Source organism: Aphidius gifuensis, linkage group LG5, assembly GCF_014905175.1.
Source record: "Aphidius gifuensis isolate YNYX2018 linkage group LG5, ASM1490517v1, whole genome shotgun sequence".
In the NCBI taxonomy this organism is placed as follows: Eukaryota; Metazoa; Arthropoda; class Insecta; order Hymenoptera; family Braconidae; genus Aphidius; species Aphidius gifuensis.
Window position 1 is genome coordinate 496,986 of NC_057792.1, and position 14,649 is coordinate 511,634.

The 14,649-nt window shown below is 26.2% G+C and overlaps 4 protein-coding genes and 1 pseudogene across 4 annotated transcripts; 2 read left to right on the plus strand and 3 right to left on the minus strand.

The window, feature by feature from the left end:
- Positions 1–1,158: 1,158 nt before the first annotated feature.
- Positions 1,159–14,523, plus strand: LOC122856149. Its single transcript, XM_044157841.1, has 5 exons — positions 1,159–1,269; positions 11,770–13,539; positions 13,625–13,706; positions 13,752–13,837; positions 13,924–14,523. The coding sequence occupies exons 2-5, from the start codon at positions 11,779–11,781 to the stop codon at positions 14,521–14,523; spliced, it is 2,529 nt and encodes an 842-aa protein (XP_044013776.1). The 5' UTR covers positions 1,159–1,269; positions 11,770–11,778.
- Positions 1,368–3,526, minus strand: LOC122856618 (gamma-soluble NSF attachment protein-like). Its single transcript, XM_044158337.1, has 8 exons — positions 3,148–3,526; positions 3,009–3,076; positions 2,860–2,944; positions 2,754–2,771; positions 2,488–2,695; positions 2,154–2,402; positions 1,824–2,078; positions 1,368–1,738 (listed from the first exon to the last, which is right to left on the minus strand). Exons 1-8 carry the CDS (start codon positions 3,195–3,197, stop codon positions 1,613–1,615), a joined length of 1,059 nt encoding a protein of 352 aa, XP_044014272.1. The 5' UTR covers positions 3,198–3,526; the 3' UTR covers positions 1,368–1,612.
- On the plus strand, positions 3,564–4,215 carry LOC122856619 (DNA polymerase epsilon subunit 3-like). Its single transcript, XM_044158338.1, has 2 exons — positions 3,564–3,720; positions 3,841–4,215. Exon 2 carries the CDS (start codon positions 3,841–3,843, stop codon positions 4,213–4,215), a length of 375 nt encoding a protein of 124 aa, XP_044014273.1. The 5' UTR covers positions 3,564–3,720.
- Positions 4,242–7,368, minus strand: LOC122856148 (annotated as a pseudogene).
- LOC122856617 lies at positions 7,675–11,058 on the minus strand. The gene is made up of 5 exons (XM_044158336.1): positions 9,546–11,058; positions 8,925–9,213; positions 8,029–8,164; positions 7,801–7,961; positions 7,675–7,735 (listed from the first exon to the last, which is right to left on the minus strand). Exons 1-5 carry the CDS (start codon positions 10,927–10,929, stop codon positions 7,675–7,677), a joined length of 2,031 nt encoding a protein of 676 aa, XP_044014271.1. The 5' UTR covers positions 10,930–11,058.
- Positions 14,524–14,649: the final 126 nt, after the last annotated feature.

Consider the following 14,649-nt stretch of genomic DNA (forward strand, 5'->3'; position numbering starts at 1 on the left):
TAGTATAATTTATAATTTTTTTAATTTTTGATTTTAGAAACCGTTATTGAAGCAGCTCCAAAATATACTTCATCATATAAATTACAATTTTTAGAAACATTTCGAGCAGATATGAATGAATTTTCTAAATTTGGAAAATACGTAGACGCTCTCTGGAAAGACTTGAGTACTTTGTGTATAAATTATGAGTTTAACAACGTAAATAAGGCAGCATTCGTACTTGATGCATACATCGATAAGTGTACAGTTGTGACCAATGGAACAGCTTCTATGTTGCTTGACGCATTAATGAGTCGTTTTGAGTATTTAACACCAGCTGATTTAAAAAATAAATGCTATATAGAATTATTAAAAACATTTCAACGTCAAAAAATGATTGGAACATACTCGGATTACGAAATTGACAATACTATTAATCTGTTGAAAAAAACTTACGCCGATAAAATTTAGAAACCATCTCTGTGAACTTGAAAAAATTGTATGTATAAAATAAGTAAGAATCAATTATTTGTTATAGTAATGATTAATTATTTAAAATTCAAATATTCAATTATTAAAAAAATTTAAAAAATTAAAATGTTGTTCTATAATTGAAAATTAAAAGTTTTATTAAAATAAAAAATTGAGAAAAAAATTAATATATAACTTTTTGTTTTATCATTTATTATTTCTTAGCTGGTATAAAATTATTTTGACAAAAAAAAAAAATAAAAAAAATACATAGACAAATACACAACGAATAAATTGTTGGAAACTTTGTTCTATTTTATTTTTTTCAATTTTAGTATGTCGAGTTGTGTTGGATACTGTCTCATAAAAAATAAAAAATACACTTATATATTGAAATATAAATATAATAATAAATTATATTTTAAATTTGACTGTTTTTTTTTCGCTTGAATTTAATTTTTATCTATTGAATTTTTTTTTAATTTGAGAAAGAATAGCTAAATAATTGAGGATCATCGGAAAATACGTTCGTGTTTTTTAACAGTATACTTGTTTTTTTAAATAATATTTTTTTTTTATGTAAAGAGTTTAGGTGGGTACAATTATTCATGTGTAGAGTGCGCTCAAGGAGAATTCCGAAATTCCAAAAAAAGCGTTATGTTTATTTTAGTTTATTTTAGTTTATTTATTTATTTATATATATTTTTAAATAAAAAGTGATCAAGTAAAAAACAATAGTGCACATAAATAATTTATCAGTTAAATAATTGTTAATTCAAGTTTAAAGTGTCATTAATCATCAAACAAAAAACCAAAAAGGTAAGATATTAAATATTATATTTTTTAAAACAAAAAAATTCCAATCATTCAATTATATTTTTAATAACAATAACACAAAAATAAACATAAATAACAAATTGACGGGAAAATTAAATGTTTTATTTTATATCAACTATGGACAAGGGATCTGCGAATATACAATAATAATATTATTTCAAAGCTTTAAATGCAATTGTGACATATTGCCCAAGCCAAATTCAATAATAATCAATTAAAATTGTCAAAAATAGTGTGCAATTTTAACAAGATAAATCATTCTATTGATATATTTATTAATCTCTTGATAAATAATCGTAATTTAAATTATTATTTATTTAATTAATCAGCATAAACCACCCTCATAATCTTCATCTTCATTGTTAATTTTTTCATCTTGTGTTGTTGATGGTGATGGTGTTTTGTCATCTAATGTTGTTGATGTCATTGCTTTTTCAATTGTCTCTGTGTCCTAAACAAAAAAAAATACAAATATTATAATAATGATGATGGATTATTGATGAATCATTGATGATAAATAGAAATAAATTAATGACATTGTTAACTTCAGCTTCAACAGTCTCTGTACTGCTTGATGGTTGATCAATTTTTGGTGATACATATGGTGGTGCTGCATTTGCAATAACACCAGCTGGTGGAACAGCATACTCTTGTTGTGGCAATGGAAGATCTCTTGCAAGTTTAGCATACTCGACATCCATGTGTTTTATAAATGGACTATTCAATGCAGCACGAGCTGCATTTGCATCTTCATTGTCGTATGCTTGAAGTAACATTTCCAATGTTTGAATCTATAAAATATATCCATAAAATAATAATTTATAAATTGATTGTTGATTAATAATTATTATTGATCATTAAATTACCTCTGGATCATCACAACAATTTCCCCATTCTCTAAATGCTTTTTCAGCAGCAACTTGATCACCTCTCGCCAATTGTACAAGTACCAAAACAACAGCAAGTCTTCCAACTGATGGCATATGTTCAATTCTTTGATGCATACCAATTTCTCTACGTATTGCATTTGCTGCTTCATCAAATTTTTTAAGTTTAACTAGTATTCTTGCCACTCGACTCAGGTACTCGGCTGCTTGTCTAGGACTATCTTCACCCTGTTTAATTTATCATAATTATTATCATTTCAGTTGTAATAACAACATTGACATTATATTTTGTTTGTCATTTTGTTTTTATTACCATAACTATTTCAGCTGCTCTTTGAAATAATGGTAAAGCTGCTTCTGGATCACTTGTTTCCAACATTTTACCAGCTTTATCAAGAACATTTGCACCAGATTCTTGGGAACCATGTTGCTGATACAGTGAACATGATCTGTGAGCAAGAGCTGGTATCTCTGATAAATCCCCTAAATCTCTTGTGATCAAAATCACCTGTTCCAAGCTCCTAAAAATTAATTCGATTATTAAATTGTTAAAATATTCAAATTAAATTGTCAACTCACTTGGCTGCATGAAACCATCTGTTAAATTATCATGAATAACAAAAGTACTTAAGGAAAACAATTTTTATTTATGATTTATTTTTTTATTTAAATAAAAAAAGGATACGATCGATTTTCTTTGTAACAATCAGCACATTTTAATAATGCATCTTTGCATTGTTTTAATGATTTTCCAATTCTAAAACAAGTTGCTAAAAAAAAACAAATTAAAATGATTAGCCAAGATATTAAATTAAAATTATAAAAATAATTTACCAGCTTGATTATAAGAATCAGCAGCAACTTCATAATCAGGTTTCCACTTTAGTAAAGTAGTCTTCAAACTGTTTAAATTAATTTACAATTAATTAATTAATTAAATATTTAATTACTATTAAATATACACGTTCAATACCTTTTTTCAGCTGCGCGAATGTGCGCATTTCCCTCTTCGATTTTTGACATATTTTAACAAATAAATATCTCAAATTATAAACATTAATACAATTAATTTAACAATATAAATAATAGACTCTTCCTGTTTTGTTATTTAATATTTTTCGACTGTAACAAGCTGTTTATTTAATACGCAATCAGAGAGCACCAGAATAATTTTCTCCACCCCTATCAATGTACCAAATTGCCAATCTTGCGAATTATCTATTATTTTTTTACTCCAGTCAATTGACAATGTTGACAACTGACTTTGACACATTACACTTGTGTGTGTGTGTCTTCTTTTTAATATACATATATGAAAAAAAAAAATAAACCAACACAGACAATTGGTGATTGAGCCATCAGCGCCACTTTGGTGCTTTGGAGCTTTTGCTGGATCCATTCTGCATGTGAAGTGTGAACTAACCTTGCAAACGCGGGAAAAGTTTGTTTACATTCTATTTGTTATTAACAATATCATATATAAATTATAAAAATAAAAAGTGTTAATTATTTAAAAATATAATTTGTATATTTTCATTATCAAAAGGTAATTAAAATTTGTGTATTACAATAACATTAGTATTTTTAATTTGTAAATTAATCAACACAAGTCACAAACAAAAAATGCTTTGTTAATAATTGAATATATAATTATTAATAATTACAGATGGCTGAAAGAGTTGAAGATCTTAATCTTCCAAATGCTGTTGTTACGAGAATCATCAAGGAGGCATTACCTGATGGTGTTACAGTTGCTAAAGAAGCAAGAATTGCTGTTGCAAAAGCAGCATCAATATTTATTTTGTACTTGACAACAGCTGCAAATACAATTGCCAAAAAAAATAACAGAAAAACAATAAGTGGTACTGATGTTATACAAGCCATTGAAGATATTGAATTTGATAAATTTATTGATGGTCTAAAAGATGCATTGGAAAATTTTAAAAAATCACAAAGAGAAAAAAAAGATGCTAATACTAAAAAGAAATTACAAACATCAAAGCCAGATGATGATGTTATTGACATGACTGAAGATGAGTAATTTATAAATAAATCAAATGTAAACAGTTTTTTTTTTTTCTTCATTAAATTCATTATTTTTACAAAAGACAATTCAATAAATTTATTTGTTTTGTTCATATTAATACTATTACAAATTTGTGTTATTTATTTAGTGCTAAAGGCAGACTATTATTATTTTTTTTTTTTTTACATTATCATCTTATGCTAAAATTCAGGCACAATTTATAATTTATTTATCGATTTCATTGCGCAACGTGACAAAATGGAAAAAAATTTAAAATGTAAAAAATTTTTATCAACAACAAATGTGAATTATTTTGTATAAAAAACGACACACGTGACAATGAAATAATTATCACACTATTTAATACTTTGAAAAATTATTGATGTCAATTAATAAACAATCAAAACGTGGAAATTTATTATAAATAATAATTTGCACATTAAGGTTTTCTAACTTGAATTTTCGTTGTATCAAAGTGCACATAGGGCATTCAGTTGTTACCATGTTTGAACAATTTTCACAACAACACAAATGTCCACATGGTAAAAAAATAACTTGACACTGTAAAATGTAAATTTAAATAAAAATTAGTTGATTAATAATAAAATAAATAAATGTAAATGAATTTTTTTTACTAACCTCAGAATCAAAACAAACAACACACTCTGTTGAGCTAATACTTGACATTGTTGATTTGTTGTCTTGATTATTAGTATCACTAGTTGAAGGCTCATTAATTTTTGTTGTTGATGAATCCAACATGTTTATTTCAGCTAAATAATTATTAGCTGCAAGTATAACAGCACATCTGTCATTTTCATTATTAATACCAATTTCAATTAAATCATCATGTGTTACATGAGGAAGCATTCCTGGTAATGTTGATAAAAATGGAAGGCAATGTAAGGCACCAGCAATAGCAACATGACGAACAAGTGTTGGTTCTAAACCTTCTAGCAATCCTTGTGGTCTAACTTCCATCAATGATTGATATTGCATCAACCAAAATAGACTATTATCTTTTTCTCTTTTTTTTTCCATTTGATCAATTGTTTCCATCAATTGTCCACGACGTTTTTCTTGTTGATTTAATAAATCAATTAATATTTCATTAGTATAACACGTTTATCAGCAAGATCATTTATTTGTTGATTAACTTGTAATTTTTTTCTTTCTAATTCAATGTTTGTCAATGCAACAAGTTGTGATTGTACAAGATTAACTTGTTGAACAATACTCCATGATCTTGTATCACTTTTTTCAAGAAGACCAACAAGTGCTGCTTTTTGTAGTATCTCATCATTTTTTATTTTATCAATTAAATCATCACGATCTTTTTTTTGATCCTTAACAACTTCTGCTAAATGATTATTATTTATTAATTCTACACTTAATAATGATTGAGCATTGGAATCACGATATTTTGTATATTCTTCTATTTTTTTTTCAGCTAATAATTCTTCTTGTAATAATAACTCCATTGAATGTAGTGTTTCTTTTGTTCGACATGCTGATTGATCATTATGACATTTTGATAGTATTCCCATTTGTTCATTTTTTTCACGTTCAAGTAATTCAGCTTGTGTTTGACGTTCAGCTTCACTTGTTGATAGAAATTCTTTGATAATACCATCAGCATCTTTTTCAGTATCATAAATAAATGACAATAAACGTGAACGATTTATTTCTCTTTCTTGTTGTACTTTCGTTATTTCAATTTCTAATTTTGTCTGTTGTTCTGCTAAATTAACTAGCAATTTTTTTTTATTATCATTGTGTAAAGATTGTAGCTCCAACTCGTACTGTTGATGATTTTTAATTGTTTTTTCAAGTTCTAGCAAGTCATTTTGTCTTCGTTCCTAAAAATAAATTAAATTAATTTATTAAATTATCCTTTTTGATAAAAATAAAATAATAACGTGCTACTTCTGTTTCTATCTTCAATAATGTTTCCTAAAAAAAAATTAAAAAAAAGAAATACTATAAAAAAATAATAGAAGCAATAAAATAAAAAATAAAATTATTATTTTATAAAAATCAAACCTCAATTTTATCATCTTTATTTTTTAATTTAATTGATTGAATTAGAATCAGAAACTTTATTATTAATTTCTGATATTTTATCACAATTAATTCCACATTCTTTTAGAAATATCAAGATGGCAACAAGACCCTGCTGGACAATATCACCAGGTGGATATTCAATACTCAAACCATCAAAATTAATTGTCTCCAAGTGTTCAAGCATACCCAATGATTTTGGTAATTTTGTTATTTTATTGTTGCTGATATCCAGGGTATTTAAATTTTTTAAATTATTCATATTTTCTGGCGACAGGCTTATTATTGTGATACATTAATTAAATGGTCAGTCAATTCTTTGGTAGTTTTTAAACAATTATTTTGTAAATAAAATTCCTAGAAATTTAAATAAAAAAATTACTTTTTAATATTAATATTAAAATGTTGATTTAATTCTTTTACCTCCAATGATTTTAGATAATTAATTTCACTTGGTAAACTGTCAAATTCATTATCACTTAAATCTAAAATTGTTAATAATGAAAGATCAGTTATCATTACCACCCCAGACAATGATGATAATTTATTTTTCATCATTTTCAGCTCTTTTTTCTGAATACTTTGCATAGTGAATAAATACCATTTGGTACAGCCTTGACATTGCAATCAGATATATCAAAAAATTGGTTCGGATTTTCTCTTGCCTGTAATTAAAATAAATCTTTAAAATCCAACAACGTAATTACAATTAAACAACAACAACAACAACTTACTAAATATAATTTATGCTCTAATTTTGCTTTGTCCTGGTTATTAACCTTGTTTCCATTTTTTAAACGACATCATCGTGCTTGTGTTGCTTGTGTCATGACAACAATAAACTATCAATAAAATATTTATCACCTGTTATTTTCCATTCCCTTTTTTATGTGTTTGTTTATTAAATATTTTATATGTTGTTTTAAATATTTATTAACATTCGTTATTATTATTATTTTTTTTATTTAGATCTGAATTATTGGTGATGATGAGTCAAAACTTGTTATAAACACAACATCCTGATAACACTTGATTATCTATAATTGAATATTTATAGCCTTGATCAACATACAAGTACCTAACAATCACACGTGTTCCTGACGTCATTCAGATAAATTTATTCATCAGATCAAGGGGAGAAAAGTAATAAGTTAATCAACATTGTAGAAACGTTCAGTTATTTATTGATGTAGAAATTTAATCTCAAATATTTTTTTTTTTTATGAATTTTTTTGTTTTTTAATTAAGTTACATAATTTATAAATATAATTATTAATTTATTTATTATTATTTTTTCAATTTAAAAATATTATTTATTTGCTGATTGTTTTTTTTTTTTTTAATAAAAATAATTATTATTAATTTTCACACACAAAAATAGTATTTTTATAAATTTTTATTAAATATTTTTTGTTAAATTTGTTGGGTAATTTCTCGTCGACGAAGACGATATTCTGTTGGTGTCAACATGCCCCTAAATTCATATAGAAAAAATAAAATTAATTAATTTAATGAAAAATATTATATAAATAAAATTACCTCAATACAGTATCAAAGCTAACACAAACACCCTTGTCACACATTTTTCTATAAAGATGCCAGCATTCTTTTTCCTTGGTTGTTCTTAAATGTGGTTCAACATCAGCATCAACAGCTTCTTGATCAACAAAATCTTGATCAAGGCTACTTGACTTGACTAGCTGATAAAATCATAACGTCATCTTGATCAATTGAGGCACCACCAAAAATAAAATATTAATTAATTACCTTTGATATTGATGCTGTAAGTGTTACTGAACTTCCAGACCTAACTGTTGTCTCATTCAAACCACCAGATGATACTGATCTTCCAGATCCAAAATCTTTCATATCCATTTGAATAATATTCGGCTGATGTTCCTCACTGCAATTAAAAGCATAAAAATTAACATCAAACCCACTGATGAGTCTTGTTGATCTTGAAGCATATTTTCTTTTCTTTTTTTTCTTCCAGGTCATGAGACTCATTAACAGTAACCAGGTTGACGATCCAATGATCTAACTTTGTAAATAAATAATGTTTATAAAACATGCAAATAGAATAAAAATAAAATAATAAAATTGCACTTTTGTCCACGAGGAATATATGCATGGACTTGATTTTGAAAATGTTACAAATAGTTCGTGGTACCACTAGATGGTACCGTGATGCCTCTTTATCTTGCCCTTAGCATATTTGTATTACTAGCCATATTGGTTGGCCTCCTTTATTTTATTTTATTTTTTTTTTCCTCCCTCTCTGATTTACCAATCCACATTATTATTTGTTCTACTATTTCTTCAGGGTAATAAATCTTGAAGAAATCGAAATTACCTCGTATGCAGTTATAATATCAGCCACGCGAATATAAAAAAAAAAAATCAAACATTCTTCAAAATAAAATATTCATTTTATTTTTTATCAAGATGTAATTTTTTTTGTTAATAACATTTTCAATAAAAAGCTAATGATATTTTTTACCTTGGCATATCAAAAATAAATAATCATAAATCAAGGACAACCAATTTAATTTGTCTTAAAAATAAAATAAAATCACGAATATATATTTTTAAAATTGACATTGAAATCAATGATTTATTATTAATATTCAAAAAAAATTTATTAAAAATAGCTGATTGCTTACTTTTTAGTTGTATTATTTTTTATTTTTTGAATTTGAAATTTTCTTTTTTTATCTCTTTGATCACCGATTGGTACGACTAAGCATCGTTTCTCACGATCAGTCAATGTTGATGATTCTTCAATAATACCTTGCCAATAATTTATTGAATTTTTCGATGATAATTTTGGATCATCATCACAAGTTGTTTGCCAATTTGTTCTCACATCATTGTCTTGTATTATTTTTGGTATAAAATCATTGTGTTGTATATCAGCAGCATCAATTGCTGAATAATCTTGCTGAAATGATACTAACAAATGTAAATTAATTTTAAAATATATTTTTTTTATAATACGAGTGGACACACTGGTGACTTTTTGTGGTATGTGCATGATGTTGTTTTGATTATATTATAACGTGCTGATCGCGTGTCGTCGTCCGTCAAGTTTAATTAATTTTTTTATGCCATGCAAACCTCTTGACTATCACCTAACATCCACAGGAGTCATTGTCACTGTTAAATACATGCATTTACTTGATTAATTATCTTTTTAAATAAAATTAAAATAACTTGAATTCTTTCGTTGTCTTGTTTTCTACACTTAAAATTATTTATCAATTTTTTTTTATTTTTTTTTTTACCTGATTTTATGACTCTTCTTGGTATCAATGAATTATTGCTATTGTCAATTATTGAATTTGTTAAATTACCAGAATTTATTGTTAATGGACAACTTTTAATTATTGGCGTTGTTGGAAAATTACATTTTAATTGACGTACTAATTTATCATCTCTTGGTGAATTTTTTTCAACATCAGAATCACTGTCAGCATCACTCACAAGTGACACCATTGTAACAATATCACATGTTGATTTAGTACGTTCATTTTTTTTACTAAAATCATCAACTCTTCTTTTGCCATTTCTTGATCTTTTTTTATTTGTTTTAACAACTCGTTCTGTTGATGTTGCTGATGTTGATGATAAATTTTTAACACTTGAATTATCTAAATTAGAATTTATTTTTTCACAATCTTTTGATTCTTTTTTATCAATTTTTTGAGCACTTAATGGATCACGTGGTTTTGATATTTTTGGTGTATCAATGATAATATTAACACGTGGTTTTGATGCTACAATATTTGTTAAACCAATTCTTCGTTGTAATGGTGGAGCTGAATTTGTTCTTTTTGTTTTTTGATCAGTCAACGTATTATTATTTGTTTTATCTTTTAATTTTTCTAATTTATCAGATGATTCTTTGATCAATGGTGAGACAATTGTTGTCCTTGGTAAATTACCATTAAATGCTAAATTTGTTCCAGATTGAAAACTGGCTCTCTTTGATCTTGCATCTTGGATCATTGTAATTTTAACATTTTTATCAAAAACATTAGCATAATTACCAACTTGATATTTTGATTTAGACAAACGATCATCATTATTATTATTGACTGGAAATACTGTTGATGGATCATCAGTTGAATTAACAACATCAGCTTTAATTTGTTCTTCATTATCATGGCTATTTTTATCATCAACACTTGATGATGACATTCGAGAATCACATCTCTCCTCTGTTGTCATATCATGAGCTAAAAAAATATCAATATTTGATTTATTTGCTTCACGTTGTTTCCAAGCAAGTCGAAGACGTTCAGCAAGCTCTTGACGTGAATATAAAATTGTTGCTTTATCATTTCCAATAACTGACGATGTAACAGATGAATTACCATTAATATTATTTCTCTTATTTGATGCTGTACCAATTCTTGAGGCAATTATTTCAACTTTTGGTTCTTTTTCAATGCTAGATGTCCATGCAATTCGTACTTTTGGTCTATCTGTTGAGACCCAACTTGATTTATCACGTCTAGATCTTATTGGCTGATTTGAAATACTGTGATAAAGCAACATGTTGGATTCATTTGTTCTTTGATCATCAGCTGATCTTTGTCTTCTAATTTGACTTGTTCTTTTTGGTACTTGCTGAAGAGACAATTGTCTCGTTGGTTGTTTTGACATCTTTAAATTTTATTTATTATTAAAAGATAAATTTATAAATTTATTGTTAAACTTTGTGCCGGTTGTAATGATATTTTATTTAAATTAATTAAGAAAAAAAAAAGAAAATGATAGTTTGAGGAGCGTCGACGCCGGCACACGTCGACAGACTGACTTTATTATTTCCAGGATTTAAAGTTTGCAATATCAAATGATATATCTATATTGATATCTCGTGTTGTTGTAAAAAGAGAAAGTATTCAAGAGAGAACGAGGGAGAGACAGGTATAATAAAGGGTAATTCCCTTTTAAATAAACTCAACTAAACTCTCTTTCTCTTTAGTCAAGCATTTATTGATCATAAAACTTTTGCCTATCATCTGACAGCTTGTTGTCCACAGTAACCATGGTGTTAGCCGATCATTTGAATTCATTGAACCAGTTAAACATCGTGTATATGTCTGCAGACACACTTGCCCACAATGCCCAAACAACAAGAACAACTAAAAGAAATAAACTTGTATTAGTTCATATACAAGAAGGGTGAAAATTATATACACACAAGCACCACAAAGTTTTAAGGGTTCATCCAAGCTTGTAATACACAACGATAAAGTTTTGTTTTAATGAAAAATAAAACTTTTTTTTATCAAGAATTACTATTTGAATGAGCAGATCAAAGTTTATTATACTTTTTATTCTTCTTGGAAATAATATGCATGCATGTGAATTATTTTTCTTCGATCACGATAATTTTCATTTCATTATTTTATTGTTTTAAAAAGAAATTCAGCTATCAAACTTTTTAGCTCATTTAAAAATTACTTTTTTAAATAATAATTTTTTTTTTTTTTGTTCTAGATAATTAAAATGGCTGATAAAGATGGCTTTGTGCCATTAGACGATGAATTTACATTTGATGAGGAACTAGAAATGTCTGTTAACTTTAATAAAGAATCAGATATTAAACTTGACGAGGCCATCAAACTTTTAGCTGATATATCAACATGTACAATCAACGAATTGGAGCCAAATATTTTATCAAAAATATGTCCATATTTTGATAGATTGATTGAACAAAATTTCACTAAAATTGATAATATTTTAGATGAAAATAATCCATCAAAGGATAATAAAATATTTGATGAATATTTAAATTCAACGAGTGATATTTTAGACTATTGGAGTACCATATTGGAGCACACTAAAACACTTGATAAATTAAATGCTTCAATGATTAAAAGTATATTAAATTATTTTCCAAATAGTGCTATTAAAATATCTTGTCATCTAAAAACAAAACGTGCCAATTATGAAACAATACCAACAAAACTTGTTGATGTTTTTCGTAATACATCATCATTAACAAAAATTTTTTATAATATACTTAATCAAGGAATTGATTTTACAAATGACACTGATATTTTCATGCAAACACTTGAAAAAATTGGTGAAATTGGTAGATATATACAAAATGATTTAACAACAATGTGTCAAACATGGAAAACACTTGGTAAAATGTCAGTAGTATCAAAAGAAATTATAATATCAAATAGTAATATTAATATTATCATAATGAATAATTTTAAAATACTAGAATCATCAATTGAGAGAATGTACAAAGACATATTGGATTCTTCAGTTGATGTGTTTGATAAACGCAGTAAATGTTCATTATTTTTATTGAAAATCCTTGACCGACTTTACGAAGTATTTTGTTACAAACAACAACTAACACAAGAATTAATTTGTGATCGTGTGGATTTCATCATTCGTTTATCAACATGTCATGTTGTTTCAACTGGAACAAAGCTAGATGATACCCAACAAGACATTGATAAATTACGAAGAAAAATATTTTCAATTAATTGGCCAAAAACATTGGCCAAATCATTTTTCGAATTTGATTATTTTTGGCAACATTTGATAGATAAATATGAGCGAGTTAAAAATACTGATGACTCGGAATATTCACTGGGCTATCACTACTTGCTTTTGTCACTTTCAACAAGCTGGAAACATCCAGATAAATTATTAGACATTGTCATTGGTAATATTGACAATTTGCAAGATGAAATTTTCATGAAAACAACTGAATTTTTAGGAATAAATAAAGATGATGAAGATGGTGATAATAGTACATATGTTTTTGATAAAACTGTTGAAATAATATTTAAATTATTAATTGAAAGAGAACAAGACTTTGCTATATTTGAGATGATTATATTTAAAAATATATTCAGTGAATATTTACAATCATCATTGCTTTGTTATCATGTTTTACAGCTGTGTTACAACACAACAAGTGAAAAATTATTGATTGATCATATTGGATATTTTTTAAATACATATGAAGCTTTGGAATCACGAGAAAATAATTGTCTGAGTTTCGTAATTATTGGCAGATTAATTATTGATATTTATGAAATTTTATCTGAAGAAAATAAATCAGCTGTTAAGTGTAGAAAAAAAAATAGTTTAATGTTGTTGCTGAGAGAAACAAAAGGTGATAGAAATTCCAATCAAATTGTAAATTTAGCTAAAATAATTGAGGCTGAACCAGCTAATTGTTTTCCAATGGTTATTGCTGATTTAAAACGACAACCATCAATTAAAAATTGGAATCGTCTTGTAAGAAAATCAAATTTATTTATCAAATTAATTAATGATGTTTGTTTATTTATTTATAATTTGTTTTGTTTTTTTTTTTTTATAGAAAAGTTCGTTGATTCTTTTGGGTATTCAAAAAGATAAAAAAAGCCAGATGTTGATGAATAATTTATTGGAGGTAATGGAAGGTGTTGAAAATGCATTAAAATATGATTGCCTTGCAGGTTGCTGAGACATGGTAATTGAGATGCTTGTGTTGCTTCTTGACTGTATTGATTACGAGCAGAATGTAAAATATTTTGACTGGAAATTAGCAATGGTAATTTATTATAAAATATTTATTATGAAAATTTCTTTAATATTTTGTTGTTGTAATGGTGTTTGTTATATTTATTTTTTATCTAGGCAATTTTCTCTGGAATAGCAAAAATACCAAGTCTATCGAGTAGTGATTTGTTGATTAAAATTAGTCATTATTTAATGGAAAATATTAAATGTTTGAATGAACCATGTGTGAACCAGAATGAAGCTACATCACTTGCTCAGCTTATATGTGTTTTGTTGGAGAATAAATGTCAATGGGTGCTTCAAGAAGCCCTTGAGATGTTTAATAACATTGTTGAACATTCAACAAATGAAAAATTAATAAACGACATATCTACTGTTATAAATCGTCGATCTAATATTCGAGAAATTGTACATGCTTATTTACAAGAAAGAAAAATTCATAAATTTACATCTGATTTTCCTTCGTTTTCTCATTATTTGTGTGCATTGTCGAAACATTCATCGAAACTTTCATTGCAACATCATTGTCAAAAGAAATATGAATTTATTGTGCCAGAAGAAAAAATACAAAAATTAAGTGATAATGATTATGATGAGAAAGCTGATGAATTGTATGATAATTTAATGAGTTTATCGAGAAAAAAAAATTGTTTAAATCGTAATAGTTTAAAAAAATTAACAAAAGCTTGTGAAATTTTTTTGAATGCTGAAATGTAATTGTTTGATCACTATTTTTCTAATAAACTAAATAATCATAATAAATAATTTATCTAAAAAATATTATTTTATTTATTTAAAACCAAGTATGTATAATTATAATGCATTGGATTTTAAAATATATAA